Source organism: Ictalurus punctatus, chromosome 4 (assembly GCF_001660625.3).
Source record: "Ictalurus punctatus breed USDA103 chromosome 4, Coco_2.0, whole genome shotgun sequence".
In the NCBI taxonomy this organism is placed as follows: Eukaryota; Metazoa; Chordata; class Actinopteri; order Siluriformes; family Ictaluridae; genus Ictalurus; species Ictalurus punctatus.
In genome coordinates this window covers 33,668,008-33,690,843 of record NC_071284.1, presented here as the reverse complement: position 1 = coordinate 33,690,843, position 22,836 = coordinate 33,668,008, and the positions used below count along the sequence as shown (strand labels likewise).

Genomic DNA, 22,836 nt, shown 5'->3' with positions numbered 1-22,836 from the left:
GGTGGAAATTCCTCATGAAACATGTATTAAATAATTTTACTGGGAAAAATCTGAAACCCGAGCTGCTTGTTTTGGGAACAAATAAGATCCAGTTTCGACCCACCCCACCCCAGCTGCTGACCCTCATAACACACGACAAAACTACCTGCATAAACTTCTCACCAGCTCAGCACTCTTAACATCTCTCACAGCCCGAACGAGTGTTAAATCACTGCGAACACACGTTCAAAATGTCTTCACACGGAAAACACACCGACACAAGCAGACTCATGAATTTATTCCTCCAGCACGACACACAGGCTTAAGCGAAGACGTGGATTTTGTGCTTTTTGCTCGAGACGTGTCCTTTTTTTTTTTTTTTTTTTTTTCCACAGCAGGCACACATTTGCTCAAAATTAGGGTCTCAAACCACAGAGCAACAGGAATGCAGCCTGTTCAGCCCTCTCTTGCAGAGTCGAGTCACATTTTTCAGCTCTAAGCCGAGAATAGCACAACTGAGAACAAGCAGAGCGCTCATAAACACAGCGCTGCAGAACACTCATTAAAGTTCGGGATCTTAAACGAAGGCAACAGTTTGCTAACTCTGTATTTTACAGAAGTCTTCATTACTCTGCATCACTCACTCCACATGTAAACTGTATCCTAATGAGTGGATGGAGTCGAACACTCCAAAACCAATAACAGGTTTGAAGAACATTTAGAAACACTTCAAAGTTCTGAAAAATATTCTGTCATCTGAATTACATGCAAACATGCATGAACACTAGGTTTCATTTATGTGCCTGTGGCATCCCAATCCATCCATCCATCCGTCCGTCCGCCAACCGTCCAAGCATCCACTCAGCTTCCCATCAATCCATCCGTCCGTCCATCCATCCATCCTTCCACCCAAACGTCCACTCGGCTTCCCATCAATCCATCAGTCCATCCATCCGTCCATCCATCCATCCATCCATCCATCCACCCACCCAACCATCCCCTCAGTTTCCCATCAATCCATCCATCATCAATCCATCAGTCCACCCAAACATCCACTCAGCTTCCCATCAATCCATCCGTCCGTCCATCCATCCATCCTTCCACCCAAACGTCCACTCGGCTTCCAATCAATCCATCCGTCCATCCATCCGTCCATCCATCCATCCACCCACCCAACCATCCCCTCAGTTTCCCATCAATCCATCCATCATCAATCCATCAGTCCATCCATCAGTCCACCCAAACATCCACTCAGCTTCCCATCAATCCATCCGTCCATCCATCCATCCATCCTTCCACCCAACCGTCCACTCGGCTTCCCATCAATCCATCCGTCCATCCATCCATCCACCCACCCAACCATCCCCTCAGTTTCCCATCAATCCATCCATCATCAATCTATCAGTCCATCCATCAGTCCACCCAAGCATCCACTCAGCTTCCCATCAATCCATCCGTCCATCCATCCATCCATCCTTCCACCCAACCATCCACACAGTTTCCCATCAATCCATCAGTCCATTCATCAGTCCACCCATCCACTCAGCTTCCCATCAATTCAGCAATCCATCCAACAGTCCATCCATCAGTCAATTCATCAATCCATCCATAAGTCCGTCTAGCAATCACTTCATCAATCCATCCACCAGTCCATCCATCAATCTATCCAGCATACCATTCATCAGTCCGTCCATCCAGCCAGCTATCTAGTCAGCTGCCCATCCATCCAACTATTTTTTCAATATTGCCTCTTGTGGCATCCAATGAGTAATCAGAAAACCTATCCATCCATCCATCCATCCATCCATTTGTCATGCATCCATCCATACAACCACCCATCCATCGATCCATCTACTCGTCTATCCACCATCCATTCATCTGTCCATCTATCATTAATCTGCCCATCCATTAATCCATCCAACAAGCTTTCCTTCCATCCATCCATCCATCCATCCAACAAGCTATTCATCTATCCACCCATCCTTCCAGTTGTCCATCCAGCCACCCCGAAACCTACCTGTCCATCCATTATCCATCCGTCCACCCATCAATTCATCCATTCGTTCAACCAAAAAAATACATCAATAAATATATTATCAAAACCATAAATTAGAACCTGCAGCTGTATTAAGTACCAGAGAGAACCTCGGTAAACAGTAAATCTGATCGCTTTCAGTTCTAGATGATATCTACTGACCTGAAGATGTTTAACCAATCAGATACGGTTTTCACCATCACTTAAAGAGAGTGTACCTGAATCATAGAGAGCTTTTCAATACTGACCTTCCAGACAGTAAAATATTAGTGCCGACTGATTCCTTCACCCAGCTCTAATAAGTGCTCGATACGAGTCAGTCCGTGCCGTCTTCGCTCGTCACACACAGATGGCCGTGTATTCATGAAAAGGTTTTAAAGTTAATCCCACCTCACACCTTTTCAAGTGTGGTGACATCAGAGGGAAATATCACAACACTGATTCAAAATGGTGGCTCTCTTCCAAGCCTTCTACTGGCAGAAAGCACAGCTTTCCCCACTTGACCCGAGTGTTTTATCAGTCACCTCTCAGACATGGTGAGCAATAACAGTGGAAAAAAGTTCAGCGCAATTATCCGGAGCGGTTCAGCCTGGCTTACGTTAGTGAACACCAGGGGAAAAAGTCAAGTAATGCCAAATCTCTGAAGCCCAAACTCCGTGGTGTGCGCTTAAAGAGACCCGACTTTGATCATCGAGGAGCTTGCTTTCTATTCGCCAGGTCTTGGGCTACAGCGAGAGAGCATGAACTTTATCCCTGGAGCCGAATCAGACCAATCAGATCAGGGAAAAGTCTAAACCGTGCAGCGCTTTGACCCTCCAGCACTGGAACTGGAGGTTCTCTAGGTGGAGCTGTGTTGTGGTTCATTTGGCTTATCGGTCAAGCTGGAAACACTCCTATAATCTTGCCACTGATGATAGCTGATAGAGAAAGCTTTGAATCATGGGATACGGTAAGAACATTGGTTCCAGACCACCAGAGAAAATAATATTCCTGACCTGCTCCGTTCCGCTATCGGTAAAACAGCATTTCTAGCGCAAACGAATGTTCTAGCATAACCTACTCTAAAAAGACGCTAAACAAATCTAAAAAACATGGAGCTTGCACTCAATAAATGATTAGATGATTATAAATGACTCATCTAAAACATTACGCATCACATCCAGTGTTTATTTTCTGTTTTTGAGAAATAATCTCCAGAACACAGCGTTATGCTTTGGCTCAGTTTAGCATCTTACACCTACAAATCAATGCTGCAACCCAAAACACACAGCACTGATCGATTCACTTCCTGCAGGTGAGTCGATTCAGAGTCGATTCGCTTTCTGACTGCGGTCGGACTGCGCTAGAAGCCGACCGAGGCCACCGCGCTCGTGTACGCGTGTTCGTGCCAGACGGTGAACACGATGCATTTTGACGGCCTGTCGACCGAATAAGCCACGCCCCGAGTTCGTGGAGAATATATTTTAAAAATATATTCACTGTAAAACACTTGCAGGTTTGCTGCATTTCCAGTTCCTACATGTGTGTTGCATTCTGCTTGATTTTATTTCCTCTAAATCAAAGCACATGTCAAGACGAACAAACGTAAAAGGATTCGTAAGGTCGAGCTGGCGCGAAAATGCTTTTAATCGCGCTTACAGGATTTAATTTGGCATTTGTAAAAACCCATCCTGTGGTTTGCCCTTCTCATACCGCACTCGTTTAAACTGGGTAAGCCGCACAGCTGGTGTTCTGATGCACACACGTCTACGGCGTTCTTTTTCGTCGAGGGCCGTTACGACTGCGAGGTGGTATCCCGCGATTCGAAACTCTCTCATTCACCGCCAGCATCAGTGGCAGACATCAGAGAATTGCTTCCAGCTTGAGTGACAAGTAAAATCGTGCGCGACGCGGCGACGACAGCGGAAAAACAAACTTGGAGGAGGTTAAAATTTACACACGCACATCTGCTACCTATTTACATCGCAGCGAGTACTCCCGGCCTTTCGGAAAGCGCACGGCTGTGCACAGACCACTCCTGGAATGACCTCGAAGAGAAATCGTACGGTACCGAGAGCCCTGATATCTCGCAGGAGGTTCCCTGGAGAGCGGAGCCGAGGCCGCTCTGTACGGACGAGGAGTCCCTGCCTTAATGACCGGATCGGCACTAACAAGAGCCACGAATGCACTGAAATGTGTCACCTGCACAGGCATTCTCATAAATATGGGACGGTCATTCTTGGCATATGATCTTCGGCCTCGACCTCCAACTGGTCTCGTCTGAGGAACCCCGTGTGCCCTTTACACCCTGACCTGAAAGCAATTCGAGTTCCTTAACCTTTCCAAGTTCTTTCATAAAATCAGCAGAGGATTAACAGTCTGTGCGTTCAAGCAAATAAAAGTGACACGGCAACTAAAATATACCGACGTAAGAGTCGATCTGCGACACCTAAAACACTACGGTAATATTAGGCATTAAAATATGACCATACCTCAGCGCTGTCGAATTCTCACACCTGATTGGTCCGATTCATTTTCTATAACGGCAGCTCCTGACAGTAGTGCGGCTGCAAATCACAGCTTCACGTCGATGCGCTCGTTCTGATACGCTATCGTTCCTATAGCAACGGCTCGGTTCCAGGGATGCTGATTTTTATATAAGGAGACGTTAAATAAACATTTAGGGAAGGAGTCTCCGGTGTCGGCGCTTTGCGGAAAAGCTGTAACTTTAAGATTTCCGACACCTTCGCGACAGACGGGTTTACGTGTCGTGGTTTCTCGGTAACATCAAAAGCTGCGTTTTTTTGTCTTATGAAGTTCGAGAGAGAGAGAGAGAGATAGAGAGAGAGTGAATGTGAGAACAGGAACTAACGTTTACTAGGATGTTCCACAGTAATTGGGGAAAAGTGCGACGTGTCGTCCGATGTGCCACGAATTGCTGCGGTATAAAAGAAAGAAAACGCTCCGAGACGTGCTGCTCTAGGACAATGATGAAATTCAGGGTCATAACAGTAACTGCATTTCATCTCGCCACCCAGTTGTTGATTATTTTCCTATAAACAGCACAACACCGAGCGTTCTTTTTCCTTACAAAAAGAAGGATTAGTGCAGTTTTATACGGAAATGAGCTGCAAGTGTTACCGAGCATCTTGCAGAACCAGCCACGGATCTTCTGGAGACTTTGACTGTCGCACTCGCTTCTGATTTTGCAGCGAAACCCAGCAGCCTTCATGTTTTTTGTCTAAAAAGTGGTCTCCTACGTAATATTCTGCTTTCTTTAATGACATTTTCATTATTAAGCCAATGCCAAGAAAAGTGACCAAGCTACTATGACAAACTGCATGAACTTTTCATTAGACAAATCTAATTTTGACTGTCACTGTCCAAGGTTCTCTTATATATATATATATATATATATATATATATATATATATATATATATATATATATATATATATATATATATTGGTGTATGTATTATATTCAACGTCCATTTAGCTGTTTAAATATTATATAAGCCTTATACAGAGAGTTCTGGACAGAAAAAAGCCTGCTATTATTAATAATAGAGATGTATTAGAGAATGGAAATAGGGACGCAAGATGTTTCAGAGACTAGAAATACCCCGTCAGCCCCACAACACCCCACCCCACCCCGCCCCAGCTCTCCCCTCCCGAACCCCAGCAGCTGACTCCGAGCCATGTGCACTCCTCTCAGATCATGTCGTTAAATTTGAGTCGCGGGCGCTGGCCATTTCAGTGCTGAGGGCAGACAATCTGGAGACAGGCAGCTCCATATTTATACTCCTGCAGGCGGCCCTATCGGCTATCTGCTATAATTAGCCGCAAGGTAAACAGTTAAAAGGATTTCTCATCGTGCTAATAGAGTAATAAAAATGGAGGAACCCCCTGCCCTCCCTTTACCATACAGTTGCAACCAAAATGTTCCCCACCCCCAGTGCAAATCAGGTTTAGTGTCAAAATATACAGACTTTCAGCTGTGTGCAGCGAACAGATCAAACAAAAGGAACTGAAAGAGTTTGACACACGAATGCTTCAAGTAGTTTCCCCAAATTCACCATGGGGTTTCTCCAGTTTCAAAATGATTCAACCCCCCCCCCCGAATAGAATCCCTCACAACAGCACAAATATGCAGCACATCTGATGCTAAACTAGTCAAGGGTTTCATTAGTTGCACCAGTTGTGCTTGAGCTGGAACATGCGAAACACCTGGTTTTGGCTAGGGGTAGAAAATGTATGAAATACCTGGACGGGGAAGAAAAAGCCAGCGATCAACAGCTGCGAGTAAATTTCTGAGAAGGCAGGTTGTGAAAAACCCTCGAGGGGAAGTGAAGAAGACGGCTGCGGCACGCAAATCCAAGAATATTACCGAACTGGAGGATTTGCCCATGAGGAACGGGAGAAGATTCCTCAGGAACGCTGCAGAAGCTCCGCATCTGGTTTGCAGCAGGTCAGAACAGTAAAATGAGCGCTACTAAGTACTAAAACTGCTCGCCATGAAGGGGCCGAATAATGTAGAGAGTGGAGAAATCATTACAAGTCGCATTTTCAGTTGAATTTCTTGAAACAACTTGAAGCGTTCGCTGTGTTGAACTATTTCAGTTGCTCTTGTTTGATTTGTTCATCGCAAACAGATGAAAGTCTGGACATTTTGATAATAAACCTGATTTGCAAAGGGGGTTGGATCATTTTGAATGCAAATGTATTTGCATGCAAACACACACACACTCACCCACACACACAGAACAAGCTTGAATTTTCGAATAAGTGCTCCGGAAAACCGGAAAAACTGTATTTAATTATCATAAAGAGCATCCGAGTTTCATACCAAAAGATTATCCCTTATATTTACATTTATTCATTTAGCAGACGCGTTTATCCAAAGCGACGTATAGGACTTACAAACATCTATTTGCATATAAGTAATGAGATGAGCATACAGTAAATGATCTGGTCTTGTAAAGATAAACCATCTCATATGAGTAACTAATATTCATTAGCTGTATTTCTGCTGAACCTGTGGAACCCAGGACGCACCGACGGGTCCAGAGTTACATGTTAGCTTCACTTTAGTAACTCACTGAATGATTAGCCATGCTGTGACTACCGTGACTACCATCACTACCCATCCATACCATAGGATTTGAAATCTACTATTTAGGTCATGGTAGCTCTTTTTTCACCTCCTATCCTATCACATTAGTAGCAAACAAAAACTAACTATCCTCATGCATTATTTCTGAACGGAGATCCGAGAGGATCAGAATGCTTACCCCAGAGTTGGTAAGAGCCAGTTCTTTTTTATCATTGGCACTGGTATCTTTTGGCGAGTCGGGCGCTTTCACACCATTCCCTCGGGACACGTATATATGCACGTGTGCCGCGCCATTCATGCGGCTGGGCTGTTTTGTGTTGGACATATGGCATGATATCCCAGTGTTCGAGAAGGGCACCTCGAGGGAAATACTCCTCTGCAAGCCTCGGTGAAAACAGATTTCCTGATACGTGTTCGATTTGCCGATAGTCGGACAAGTGTGGTGTCTCTTCTCCGTCGATAACTTCCCCGTGGGAAGCATACAGGCCGAAGTGCTACGGTACAGCTTCGGATTACGGTTCCCAAGTTTAGTGTTGGCTTCCTCTGACTTTTCCGAGGATTTAGAGCAGTCGACGTTGACCACGGTTCTGGCCGGGTTTCCTTTCCCAGGTGGAAGCGGGGGCTGGTTTGCAGGGTGCACCAGGACACCGGAGTGCCTTTCGGATTGTTCAGATCTTATCATCGGGTCAGTCGAAATGCTAAAATGCATGATGGGCCTGGCATCCCGAACTTCGGCGGGCTGACAGCTGCTCTTGGAAAGTCTCACACCATTCACCGCTGAGGCGACCGAGACCTTGGGCTCGTCCGGAGACGAATCTGCTGCGGACAGCTGCAGCTGGTGTGAGGTCTGAAAGGGTCCTCGGTTAGACGGCGGCAGCAGAGGAGCTGCCACGGGACTGACCGGCGAAGCCGGCGGTGTGGTGCAGGGACTACGTGGGAAAATGACCAGCGAGGAGCAGCGGCGTAAAGGAGCCTTGGTCCTCCGACGGCATGTACCTTTATCGTGGGACATCTTGCGCTCAGCGACATCCGAGTCGAATATGCTGTTGCTGCTGCAGTAGCCGACATCGCTAGCCGTGCTGCTGCTACACGATCCCCCGTCAGAGTTGCCTCCAGCACCGCCGTCGCAAATCCCAGGGTCTGTTTCCTCTCCCCCACCACTGCAACCGTCTCCATCCAAATTCTGCCTGCTGGAAGACTGCAAGGAAATCTGGAGTGTGCTCTTCCTGTTCCCACCGCTGCTGTTCACCTTGGGTACAAATACAGTAGTATGGCGTTGCAGGCTGCCATAATCTGGTGAAAGAGGAGGCAGACCAAGAGCCAGCTGTCCTGGAGTTACTTTCATGTGAAACGAGTTGGGGTGACTCAGGGGCTCTGCCGGGCTCCGAGCAGGTGTCCCAAGTCCGTCCTCCACCTCATGGCTGCAGCTTTCAGACAGAGGGTCGGTGTTGCTTCTCCTTGCGGCAAAATGCATGCGCAGACGATGTGCCATTCAGCCTGACCACCTAATCCCAAACAGGCATGGTGAAAATAATTGCTAATCGCAGTTTAAAAAAAAAGAAAAGAAAAAAAAGAAAGGAACCGAAGACGACGATTAACGGCAATGCAACGGCTGTGATTACAATTAACGCACGCACATAGCCAAAATAGCTCCAGTGACAAGTGGCATTCCTCTTGAGGTTCCTCCAATGCTAAAGGCCAGTGGAGGTCAAATGTACTGCACAGAGAAGCGCCGCACAGCCTATAGCGCTCCACCGTGTGACAGCGAACTCCACGGTGGTCGTTCTCTTTAAGGAGCTGAAACAAATTCCGGCTTTGAGTTTCTCGGAGGCAACCGCTACGAGCAGGCACAAACACCCACTAAGTGCCCCCCCTCCTTTCTGCAAAACACTCCACAGGCAGACCTCCTTCCTGCTCTAAATGCACCTTTGTGACTTTGCAAGAACATAACCAGAGCTCGGGGCCTTTCCTCCACCCCCTTAAGAAAAAAAAACAACCCCAAAAACCCAGCTTCTGGTCAGCACGCTGCAAAAACAACAGGCTTCTGTGCCTGATGGTTTGAGAGAGCTGCAACTTGCCTGCCTCTGTGCCAAGCTCTGACTCCTCCAGAGCTGCAGCCAGCTCATATTTTTACCCTCGGTGGAGTTAAATTACAGCAAATAAAGTGGAATGGGTTTCGTACTTAATTCTGTATCAAACCGAGGATCGGGTTTCCTAACTGCCGGGGTTGTGGAAATACTTGAGACGCCGGCGGTGGGCTTCTAGGCACTGTGAAAAGATAGCAAGTTTACAAACTCGGTGCCTGACTTCAGCAGCAGCCAAAAAAAATAAATAAATAAAAACCCGCAAAGAATCATTGCTCTGTTGGAGAAAAGAAACCAGAACTCGCCTGGTAGCGTGCTTGAACTTCTGATAGAACGTCTTCCATCAAAAGTGTCTCGATATTAAAGATTAAGGTGTTGAAGAGGGTCTGGAGAGCCCTTTTACTCACATGGACTTGCGCCACCTTGCTTGTCATTTGAACTACGCTGTGGCAGCCAGTGATGGCCTTTAAGCCTGTTCATCTGTCAATGCCATTCCACCACCATCAATCAGAAACAATTGCACGTGGAAGTTATTCCAGACCTTTCGAGTCAGTAAACAGTCCCTCCGCATATTAAATTGAGAGCAATAATAGTCGGGGGAGTGCTTTTATAGTTCTTTAAATGAATATCCAATACTCATTCATCGTTATTGCGATACTGATGTGGAAAAAAGCTTGCATTACGCCAAACGAGACCTTTACGCATTGCTTCATGCATGTTCCGACCATCTCGAGGACTCAAGATTTCTACCCTTATTTTATTTTAGTTTTTATTTGATGCACCACAGGTCTACCAGCTTTACTGTAAATATACACCAAGGTCTATCACAATCTTACACAATTCTATACTTTTAACCCTGAAGAAAAACGTTCAGAATTTTCTCTCTTTAGTACCGAAAGTATTATTATTATTATTATTTTTTGCCCATTTAAGGACAGAATATTTTCTGGTTCATTCATAATACAGATAATACTTACCACACAGCTGCTCGGTCATGCAATTATCCAAACACCCAACGAGACTCGTCCTTTTGGCGCGCTTTTGAGTAATAAGTCGTCGTCTGTGTGTATTTTGGAGTCATAACCTGCGATTTTTGTGTATTTTAAAGTGACGGTTCACATTTTTTGTGTTTGTGTTCGAGTCATAACTCGTACGTTCGCCGCGTTTAAAGCGACGACTCGTACGTTCGCTGCGTTTAAAGCGACGACTCGTACTTTTGGCGCGTTTTGTGTAATTCTGAGTGATGGCTTGCACTTTCGCCATATCGTCCAGCGATAGCTTGGGAGCTTCGCCATATTTTTGAAAGGTACCTCATAGCAGCATATTCCAATGCTAAAATGTGGCACTCCTACTCAAAAATATGCGTGAAGGTCGGGAGGTCTACATTTCCAGTTTTAATTTTAGTTTTATTTTTTTACAAACGCCCTCCAATAATATTGGCACCCTTGTTAAATATGAGCAAAAGAAAGCTGGGAAAAAATTGACGTTATTGTTTAACCTTTACATCTTCTGTTCACAAAAATACTCTCGTGGATATCAAACACTTGCAAACAAAACACAGGTTTATCCCTCCCACAAAAAAAAATACACACACACACACACACACACACACATGTTTTTTTTATGTTGTATGTATTTTCAAAACTAATAAAATGACTTGGTCAATATGTTTAATTTTCTACTACCTGGCCACAGGTGTGCCCTTTTGCCAGAACTTTCCCTCTCTCTCTCTGACACACACAAAGTAGTGCTGTTTGTGAAATGGAACACTAGTCTCATTATTAAGCAGTTTGTCTGACCTCCACTGTAATTTAAAGAGGAAACCATTCACAAGCAATTTAACAAAAAAGCCTCTAACACTCCAGCAACCTTTATGGTGTTACTGTCACCCTCTTAATGCCTCCCCTGGGCATATTCCATTTCCAGTATAATAGCAACTTGCGAAAAAGGCATCCTTGTCCATTCGCTGTACATTACGGCTCAGGTAGAGGCTTATTATTCAGGCACGAGCCCAAAATTTACAATAAGACCGGGCTTTACAGCTGGACTGTGCGCTTTTCCGCTTTCAAGAGGCTGGATCTGCGCTCGTTTTGTGCCTTTCCCATAAAAACCGGTGCGAGGTGGCAGATCCTGGATCAGCCTCAGCGCTCGAACTTGATAAATATTGACCGAGGGTTTATGTTTTACCGCGTCTAACCTGGATTTTCACCTCGTTAAACAAATCACGGTACAGTATAAGGGACGCATTCATCAGCTGCGAAACCCGAGCTAACGTTATAATCTGACTCGGGTTCACTCGCCGTGATTGGATCGCAGTAGAGCGCACACGCACGCGCAAAGACTCGACGTTATCTCGCCTTACACGCCAAAGTAAATACGCCAAAGTTATAGCGTGGAAAAACCTACTTACCAAGCGATTCTCATCGAACACTTCGAGCAGAAGACGGTGCTTCCTCGGATGAACCTAAGACAGAGACAGAAATCATATCGGAGTGTTAAAATTCAGCCGTACATGACAGTTTATTTCTTCTCCTGTTTCGCAATAAAGGATGATGAGATATATTAGACAGTAGCGATACAACGTTTTATTAAAAGGGAGTAATCTGTAAATACAGGTTTTAATGTCTGACGTTTTCCCCCTGTAAGTCACGGGACCTCAGTGATGTCACAGATTTGCTGACCGTTCACTGTGATCTAAGAAGAAATTTTTGGATCGGATCACCGTGTAGATACTGTAACTTCATGAGAACGGCCATCGTGGACAACAGGAAATCACGAGTACGACTCAACATGCCTAACCCTAACCCTCGCAGACCCCGCCTCCCGGAATACGACGGAAGACGTGAACGGATATACGTAGTTACGAGCCGGCTGAAATTTCTGAAGTCCGAGGATTTTAAGACTGGCGCGTTCTGCTTTTACGTCGAATATTTCAGGTGACACAGACTTCCGATACATGTTAACGACGTTAACCTTGTAGCGGCAACTTTAAACGAAAGGAGCGAACAGACATCGAACGCTTAACCGCCCGGCCGACTGACTGAACCGCCGCGCTAAGCTACGACTGTCTGATAGCGAGCTGATAAATCGTGATAAAACGTGACGAGCTGGTGCAATATTAACTGTACAACTTCCAAGCATTCACATGCCTTTAAGAACGGGGGTTTGAGAATCATGGACGTGAACCACACGACAGAATGAACGTGAAGCCTGAGCATACCGAGGAGCCCGGTGTTAAACCGTCGAAGGTTAGGATTCCGAGTAACGTCTCGGGATCGGATAGATCCGAGCAGAAAGAAGGGAATAAGATACGATTTATAAAAATCAGATAAAACTCTCAAACCAAATAAGGATGGATAATAGAAAATTGGAATTATTATGAACATCGTAATTATACATACACGGCTCGAGCCGAGCGCAAGGATTTGATCGCGCTACAATTTAAAATGTGTATAAATGAGTCGGTCATGGGTTCGGTCTATGGTTTCATTCTGTAGGGAGTCTTTAACCTCTGCTGATGTGTGTGCGCTGTAAATGGACGGTGACTCATAATAAGACTCTGTAAAATCCGCCGGCAGACAGTGTCGAGTCTGTTTTAGCTCTGTAGTAAGCAGGGGAGACTCCCGGACGGTCTGAGTACCACACGGTTTTTTAGGTTACTGATCGAGTAGCACGCGTGTTACACGATATATTAATGCACGAGCATCACGCTCATGCTTTTGAACACAATTTCCAATCCCGAGTCAGGAGGATATAAATTCATTAGGCCTGCAATGACGGTAACTGTAAAGTACGACCTATTTGCGAAACGGTGCTTGGACCCCGACGGTTGCTCTTCGCGGATCTTATCGTTTCCGTTACTGACGGAACTTGATCTTTGCGCTTATATGGAAAGAAAACTAGATTACAAAAAAAAAATAACACAAATAACACAGTATTCCTGTAGAGAGTTTGGGGAAAATACGTAACGAACATGTAGAAAAAATACAGAATAGTGACTTGGGTCAGAACACTCGGTACTGTGAATAACCAGGGTGGAGTCTGGTGTACAAGACAAGCACGTTTGTTCAAGATATCAGTATTTATTTTCATTTCATGCTGCACGAGTGACTCAGCAGACTGCTAAAGAGGTCGACCTCAGCGGTTTTATTTAACTAATTCGCTCCTTCGTATTGGCAACGGCCTGAAGTGACCTTGTGTATGACACGCCCCTCATCCAAAGTTCTCTCTGGAACCGAATTCCTCGACCATCGCTTCTATGACCTGACCTATGACCCCTGCAACACAGAAAGACGATCTCAATCGAGGGGGGTGTGTCTGGAATAAAATGTTTGTACTGTGTAATTGGTTTCTCCAGCCTCATCTCTGAAGGTGTGGAGCATTATCCCTGCTCATCATCTCTCTCTCTCTCTCTCTCTCTCTCTCTCTCCACACGACATGTTTTCACAACACTCCAGCAGCACGCAGGGCCTCAATTTCCCCCTACAAGGCCAGGAAACTTCCCCTCGTGCACTCTAATTATAACCACGTTAATGCGAACCTGAAAAAAAGAAAAAGAAACCCAGACCGGGGAAACACGTTCAGGAACGTGAGACGCCGACTCGGTACTTGTGACTATCGCGTTGTGTCTGATGGATTTAACGATCATGATCTTCCCGGGATAAATCAGAAGTGTTGGAGAACTGGGGCTAGACCACATGACAACGCTCTTCTCGTGAGGAGGACAGGGTTTGTACGATCCCAATACGGAGCGCAGATCTTTATCCTGGTTCAACGGTCATGCACAGGAAGTCTCTTCCTGGAAAAGCTAAGCGGCAGACTCGACCGCTTCCTGGTAGATTCCGGAAAGACAACGAGGACACTGCTGTCACCTGCTGGGAGCATATGGTACACTCCACCGGGAAAGCAGTACTCCATCATAGGCTACGGCTTGGGCGTTAATTCTATTTCTAGCGTTAGTACTATGTGAGTTTTGATGATGGACACATTAAGAAGGGAAAACAGAAACAGGCTCAAGATCACAGATTTCTGGCGAATCTATTCTAGGGGAAAAAAAATAAAATAAATAAAAAAAATAATAAAAAAAAAAGAGTTGCAGGACGACCTGAAAGCAGCAGAACACTGATCAACAGACTGGACTGCAATCATCTCGATTCCTAAACCCTACGCGAAGCTCCTCTACACTATACTCTGCTCAGATGAAACAAGCTGCTCAGGTCTACAACGTACAATATTTACATAGGACATAATTTAGCACACTTGAAATCCAGTGGTGCTTGAAAGTTTGTGAACCCTTTAAATATAAACATGACCTAAAACATCATCGCCATGTCCTAAAACTAAACAAAGAGAACCAAATTAAACAAATGAGACTAAAATATAATACATTCGTTTTCATCTACACGCCAGAAGATCCTTTATTTAAAAAGTATGACTACAGCTTTATAACGGACGTAAAAGAGCAGGTGTCGAAATCCGTCAATAAACCTCGAGACAAAGCGCATTTCAACACGAGTCCTGATACGAGCTATAGTTAGAATATTACTAATACCGGCACCGGAAAAGCGCCGCAATTGGAAATGCATTGTTAACTGTATCCCGTCCTCCGGGTGTCAATTCCTCTTGGATCGAAGCCATTACGCTTCTGGTTTCACAAAAGCACGGAGTTTGCCGTCTTCCCCTTGCTCTCACAGCAGACACACTCCATCCTACCTTTCCTCGTACTGGGATCATCTCGACACGATATCACACGGACCTGACATCCAGAGACGTCTACTCTGACTGCATTATGTCATGTTATATTATCAGACCTGCCAAACTTTACGAGATTTAAAAGTACTCAAGAAATGCTCGGCGATGAAGCGATCTCGGACCCTTTCTTGTTCGCATCACGACTTCATAAGAACTAAGAACCGGACGAAGCGGACCGGGACCTCGGTGCTTTCACATATCACGAAGAAATCGAACCACAAACGGACCCACAAAGGAACCGTATTCGAGTGAGTGGAGTAGGGCTCCAGCGAACTAGTCTCTCTCTCTCTCTCTGTGTGTGTGTGTGCACGCACGCACAGGTGCAGTGTGAGGCAATAAAAAGTTACGATCATTACAGTGAATTATTATTAGCCATAACCTGCCCAATGGCCCGGTCAAAAACCAGGCACAACTCCAGCAGCACCATCGAGCCTCATTAAACACGCCTCCTAACAGTGCTCGGTTTAACATTTAACCAGGCCCTGTTTACTTTATCTTGTGTGTTGTGTGTGTGTGTGTGTGTGTGTGTGTGTGTAAGAGAAGAGATAAGAGTACGAAGGCAAATCGCGCTAAAACCTCGCTGCGAGATTATAATCAGTACACGGCTGCGAGCTTCTCTTCTCTTCTCTTCCTGTTCGTACGCCGAGATCTGATCCGAGGTCAGGTCTGACTCTCCGTCTTACATTAGACGATCTGAGAAAACCGACCCCGGGTTTAATCTTTTCGTAGCGCACGAGAATAAATCCGCATATTAATCTCCATAATTAACACGCGATCATAAACTGGCCGAGTCTCCGCGGTCGTGTATCCGCATTGCATCCTGGGACGTCCGGAAACGTCTCCACTACTTCGGTGCTCTCAGCATGTCTCGTGCTCAGTGCTCGCTGAAGAGAACTGCACTGTTTTTTTTTCAATTTCTTTTCGTTGTTAGACCTTATTATGTGGCACACGAGCCACGACACGTGCTAACCGCAGCTGCAGCACACGACGCCCCGCCCCCTCGAGCGCCGTTTCTAGAACGATCTCGACGGCGAGTACGACTGACGTGCCCTTCGTGCGGGACGCGTTTGAAAGCTCAATTATCCTCACGTGCATCGATACACGGACGCTGGTTTCTCATGAGTCACTGGGGTCCGTTACCACGGTTACCAGGCTACTAACTCTTACAATGCAAAGAGCGTTACTTACTTTGAAGAAGAATTCCTCGTTCCACTTTGGATCCAGCGTCTAAGCGTGCGCGCGCACGCGTTCGAGACAGAGAGAGAGAGAACGATTAGCGAGACGAAGGTGAACAGGGACTGAAGGTTGTCTCGGCGTGCGAGTATAAATCGGCTCTCACCTTTTTGATGGTTTTAGTTTGAAGGCTGACCAGTTCTCCGGTAACGGGGTCGTACAGAGAAAGTCTCGTGTACGGGTCGCTGCAGAGAAGAACGAGAAGAGTCAGAGGAAATCTATACAGCACACACACACACACACTCTCATGCTTCGGCTGACACGCTCCATACACTCCATACACACCAACCATCTGAATTATTTTTTTTGTTGTAGATAATGATAACGAGTCTTTATTAATCACGTATACATTACAGCAGAGTGAAATTCTTTTCTTCGCATATCCCAGCGTATTAGGAAGTCGGGGTCAGAGCGCAGGGTCAGCCGTGATACAGCGCCCCCTGGAGCAGAAAGGGTTAAGGGCCTTGCTCAAGGGCCCAACAGTGGCAGCCTGGTAGTGCTGGGGCATGAACTCCCGACCTTCTGATCAGTAACCCAGTGCCTTAACCTGCCCCTAATATGACAGGATAAGTTTCTATAACCCCCCACCCCCACTTCCCGAGTCAAGTAGTACACAGGAACTAAAGTTGCGAAAGAGGAAATGCACCGCACACGTCATGTGGTTGATCCCAGGAACTGTCGCTTTACCGCGTTTACCGTACGTCTTATACATGATTCTAAATCTCTGAATCAAAACGAGACTGTAACTAATTGCACCTTTAAATGCAAAATTTTTTTCAAAACAAAAAACACACACACAATTAGTTTCGGAATTTAAAAAAAACAAAAAAAACAAAAAAACAAAACAAAACAAAAAAAAAGATACCTCAATAAAATTAACCAAGTGATTCATAATATTTTTTTTTGGATATTTCTCATGTTTTGTATTTAATATTAAAAGCAAAACAAATGCATAAACAAACCAAAAAATAAATGTTTCATGTTTAATAATAATAATAATAAAGAAATAGAATGTTGTATAAAAATACAGAGAATGTCAAATGGATCACATGATCATCCCAGTGCATTGCGTAACACGGCGTGGGCCGAGTTTCTGCTCTACAGCCTCACGCTCGACCTAAACACTCTATAAAAGGTGCCGAAAGCCGTACACACTCGCACGGCTTAAACGCGGCCTCCGGAGCGGGCTACTTGCCCGGAATGTTTTAGCCAGAACGCGTGTGATCCTTTCGGCCGAGGATAAACAGCGTAACACAAATCGGCGTTTCCACATGGCGTTAAAGCTCGTCAGTTACTAACGTGTGCATCCAGCTGGAGTGGGTGTTTACCGTCTGGACCCATGCACACGGCACGAGCACCGAGACGCCCTCAGAGACACCGATACCAACGTCTACGTCGCGTTCTCAAACTCGTTTAAAGTCATAAAGTTCATTTATTGATAATAAAATAACACCGATATTCGTTTATTTACCCTATTACAAGATTACAGGTTATTATATAGCATCAGCAGGCTGGCCGCTAAGAACAAACTGAGTTTAAACGTACAGATTTAAAAGTAATGGCACCCGAGCGGCTGAGAACCGACGGCGCAGAACAAGCCGCGCTCGATCACAGCAACGCTAGCCGGTCGTGGGCGTCACGTGAGGTCTCGTATGCAGAAGAGGGCGGACGGCGAGTTACTACGGCTGGGCGATACGAGAAAAATATTAAATGGCGATACGCGGACGTATCGTACATCGACGATACGCCATGCGCATCACGATATATTAATCAGTCCATACGGGATTTCAAATCGTTCTTGGTGATCGTTTTTCCTTTTCTTCGGAAAACTACTCGGTCTGGCGAGATCGCAATCGCGCGAAATTGTTCGGTCTTCTGCAGTGATGTTTGTTGGTAAACGAGACCTTTCAGCCGTACTCGCGCTCGGCGTCACATGACGCGTCTCGGCCCGGATCTGCGTCGGTTTTCTAAAACTGCGAGTTCCTGCGAATATTGCGGGATTTCTTGCGGAACCTACGATTCCGCAAAACCGCGAAATCCCGGAGGGACGGATTAACTGGGCTGATAAACCGTCTGCAGAACAGTAGTGAAATAAACAAACAAACAAACAAACAAAAAAAAAAACTGTTAAACTGAGCGACGATATGTTTCTTTAACGCCTACAAAGACAAATAACTCTACGTTTAATAAAAAAATAATAATAAAATCGACGGCATCCGTTCAGTACCGTTTAAATGTGTAATTATTAAAAGACGGAAGAAACACATCACCATAACAACCATCTCAGAAAAGTGTATCGTGGAATCATTTATCACGATATCGGTATTACATCGATATATCGCCCAGCCCTAGGAGTTACGCTGCCCTGAGACGCAGCAGTTTGAAAAGATGTGCTTGACTGCTTTCACGTGTCTCAGAGGAATCGCGTGTCCGCCTTCACCCTCCCCGGTATGACGGGAGAGAGCTGGCTGGTGGAGGGTGTCGGGGAGGAAAAAATGGGCAGAGGGGGGAAAATCCTGCATACAGAGCCATAAACATCTGTACAAAACTGATATAAAGTGCTTGCGCAACACCACACACATCCATCGCGTAAAACCAGACAGATCCAATATGTCATTTGTAATCCAAGTTCTTCCATCCAGGCTTCCTACTAAGTGTCGTTCTTCAGAGATCTGGAGAAAGCCCTGTGCTGGGACTGGTGGAAGGAGTGAGTCCTCCGTGTGCTCACGTGAGATGCGTTCATCATCTGATCCTGGGTTCATGTTGTCAAAACACATGGAGCGAGCAAGAACAAACCAATGAGGAGGATAAACACAGGGGTGGAATAACGTTTCCAAAAGAATAAAACACCCTATCATGTGGTAGAGGGAAATAATCAACGACAGAGCGGTTTTTAAATGCATCGGACGGTGGATGCTGGTTCGGATTATTAAGATGAAAGGTCAAATCTTTTTATCACTAGAGGAGGAAAAAAAAACAAAAAAAAAAACACTAAACTATTATGAATTTCTTACCTAAAAATTGTTACGGAAAAAAATAAAACAAAAATGACCGATTTGTTAGTTATAAATGTAGTTAAAAATGTGCTACCTGAAAAAGATTGTTAGCTAAAAAAAAAAAAAAATTACAGTAATTCTTTTTTTTTTTTTTTGGATTAATTTGCTTCTTAAAAAGGTTTCGTTAAAAACAATGTTGGGTCTTAAAAATATCTCGTATGAATTCGTTCCCATCACCTATATGTGGAAATAAAACACAAAAGCTACCAGCATGAACGTGAGTGCAATTTTGACCTGTTGGTGGCGATAGAGGGTTTGAGAAGGCGACATGAAATTTGCTGTGGTAACAGTTCAAACCGCCCGCTATTTGTGTGCCGAACTTCAGAACTTTCCTACATACGGTTCTACGTGCTGCCATAGACTCAAGACCTGAAGAAGAAGCAGACTACGGAATACAATAGGTACCCCTTTAAATAAATAAATAAATAAATAAATAAAATCAGGGGCTGAGTTTGTGATGTTGAGATGATGGGATAAGTGGAAACTTTTCATGTTCCTTTTAAAAAGCAGCCCATTGTGGATTCAATTTACATCGAGAATTTCAACTGCAGCGGTATAAATACCTGGTTTTTTTTAAATCTCTGTGTATCATATACCGTACTGACACATCATCCCACCCCCAGTCCAGTCCAGTTTCACTCACAAGTGAAGCGACGTCGACTCTGGCGCCTGTGCAGGAAAAGTATTTGCGTATCTGCCGTGTTTGCATGATCTTCTGATTAATAAACAAACACTCGGTACGTTTACACGGACGACGATAATCCGATACGAACCCGATTCAGACGATACTCTGATTAAGAAACTAGAACGTGAACAGAGATTATCGACGACCTTAATCCCATTAAAGTCACACTCGAGGTAAACACAGATGGAATTAAGGCGTGTGGAGTGTTCCTGTTTAAGTCGCGTTATCGACGTGCGTTACAGACACGTACACGCCTTAATCACACTATTAACGTCGTGTGGGAGTTTCCACCGCATTGTGAGACAGGACACGTACACACACGGCAGCGCTCGACCGTCTGACGGAGAACAAGAGAGCACGGCCGCGTCCCAAACCGCGTACTTGCTTGCTATACAGTAGAAATACATGTATATCGGCTACTACATAGACGGCAAGTACGCGGTTTGGGACGCAGCCCACGGCTTCAAGCGGTCGTCTATTTGCACGTACGGCACGACGAATAATTAACCGCACCTGAAGCTTTCGTAATTTAAAAATAAAAACACCCAAAACCGTACACGGTCCCATAACGAAGACCGACTGTATGCCGATACGCGAAATTCTGGAGGGACGTCGGACGGGCGTGGCGCGGTGACGTAACGACGTGCGCCGTTAATCCATCTACGTTCTATAACACGTAACACGGGAACATGGAAGGAGTATTCTAAAAGCCACTCATGTAAACACCTTAATCAGAATATCGTCTCATTCAGAATAAGCTCAATAATTAGATTACCGCCGTCCGTGTAAACGTCGTCAGTGATCAGAATACGTGACAACAATATATCAGAAAGCAAACCCACCTTGCACCAAGAATATCCTTCTTAGCCAGTCCAATCCCAGCGACGACTTTTACTCTTAAGATCCTGCTTTCGTCCTGTCGGAGGGGGAAAAAAAAGAAACAACAACAACAATAAGCCACAAGAGGATGCGGTAAACTTCCTGAAACATCTGGCAGCAATCCAACTCACTGGGTTTCTCAGTCAGCGAATTGTGCGAGTGGAAACTGGTGATCACTCGCCCCGTGACTCACGACCACAAAACCCGAGAGCGAGAAAGTGAACGGCGTCACGATGAAAGAAACAAGTCGACTTAACTTATAACCGAAACTAACGCGTTAGTAAACTACTGTAAATGACGTACGCACTCGTTTCCTACACACGTAAAGCGGTTACCGCAAAACACACAAAACGGTGCAAGCGATCTCTCGGTAGTGGAGGACGTCGCTATGATACATCACTGATATTACGGTGAAATGATATATCGTTTGTACTGTGTACTTCATCATCATCATCATCATCATCATCTGTAGTAGTTGTAGTAATAGTAGTAGTGTTAATGCTGCTGTTATCGCTATTATTCTTATTATTATTGGTTGGTTGGTTAAAGAAAAAAACAACAACAACCCATCACCTAAATACAGATATCAGCTGATACTCAAGATATTAAGGTATTATTATTGTTATTATGACGATTATTATTTCTTCTGGAAGTCAATTAATGGATCATGTACGGTGGCACTACTTGTACTGTTCTCTGCTTGATATATCGCTCGGCTGGTATTCTTCTCATTTGTAAGCGGCTTTGGATAAAAGCGTCCGCTAAGTGAATACACGTAAATGCAAATGTATTTTTATTGAACTTATCATTATCATCATCGTTATTCCTATTATTATTATTACTACTACTAGCTTATTATCATAATTATCATTTTTTCTATTATTATTACTGTTATTATCAGCGTTTCATCATCATCATCATCATCGCTATTCCTATTATTATGATTATTATTAATGTCATCATCAACATAGCAATTCCTATTGTTAATATCTCATCATCATCATAATTATCACTATTCTTCTTATTATTATTATCATCATGACTATTCCGGTTATCATTATTACTGTTATTATTATCTAAAGTATCCCATGCCATGGTTTTTGCCGAGACTCATTTAAGCGTATTGTTCATGCAATTCTTCTGCTGGTGTAATGATATAGAGATAAGTTCTAAAAGTTCTGTCTTTTTAAATAAAGGATTTCATTCGATTGTTGGCACAGTGTTTAGAGTATTTGCTTATCTCCCCTTCTCTCTCAATGGCATGGGGGAGTGTGCATTAGTAAGTACACCCTTTAAAAGGGTGAGATGCTGCGGCTGTAACACCGGATTTGAGGACCCCAGTGTGTGGTGATCAGGAGTCAAAGAGTTAAAATGGAAGAAGATCCATTCCATCACACCTCCTTCCTGACCAGGTAATATCAGGCATGTAGTTAAGTTTGTGCCCTCTTATTGCTGCTAAGCAGCTATTCAGGTGGGTTTCTGGATTAAACGGAGATGATTTAACCCACAGTGCAGGTGACATGATGATGATGAAGATGAAGATAAAGATAACATGTCGGTTACAGTGTAACATTCAGCTGACGCTCTTTACCTCTTCGACATGGAGTCCTCGGATTTCCGCCACAAGTCCAGCCATGTTATTATTCATATTCCGCCCGAGTGAACACTGATATCCGCAACAAACGCACTAAATAAACCGCCAGAAGCGCGTCACTGTAGCTCCTGCTGTAGCTCGGGTTCAATCTGGGCTTCAATCATCAGACGTGTCGTAGTAACAACGGTGCCATCTTCTTCTTCTTCCTGTCCTTCCTTCCGCTCGCCACGCCCACTCCCAGTTAACCACGCCCCTTCCTCATACCACGCGCGCTGGACAGGGTTGCCAGTTTGCATCCATCCATCTAAACCTTTTTTCTTTTTCTTTCTTTTGTTAAAATTAAAATTATATATATATATATATATATATATATATATATATATATATATATATATATATATATATATATATATATATATATATATATATATATATATATATATATA

The 22,836-nt window shown here is 44.5% G+C and overlaps 1 protein-coding gene across 4 annotated transcripts in view; it reads right to left on the bottom strand.

Moving 5' to 3' along the window:
• The window catches only part of nedd4a (NEDD4 E3 ubiquitin protein ligase a), a 45,868-nt gene extending 23,241 nt beyond the window's left edge, over positions 1-22,627 (bottom strand). For 2 of the 4 annotated variants that reach the window (XM_053678194.1, XM_053678195.1), the window contains exons 1-5: positions 22,388-22,627; positions 20,760-20,833; positions 16,283-16,361; positions 16,132-16,170; positions 11,603-11,656 (exon numbers count right to left, since the gene is read on the bottom strand). In XM_053678194.1, the coding sequence (XP_053534169.1) occupies positions 11,603-11,656; positions 16,132-16,170; positions 16,283-16,361; positions 20,760-20,833; positions 22,388-22,444 (303 nt within the window). In that variant the 5' untranslated portion in view covers positions 22,445-22,627. Of the gene's footprint in view, positions 1-7,286; positions 8,605-11,602; positions 11,657-16,131; positions 16,171-16,282; positions 16,362-20,759; positions 20,834-22,387 lie in introns of those variants that run through there. The other 2 variants (XM_053678192.1, XM_053678193.1) reach the window with 1 other exon arrangement.
• Positions 22,628-22,836: the final 209 nt, after the last annotated feature.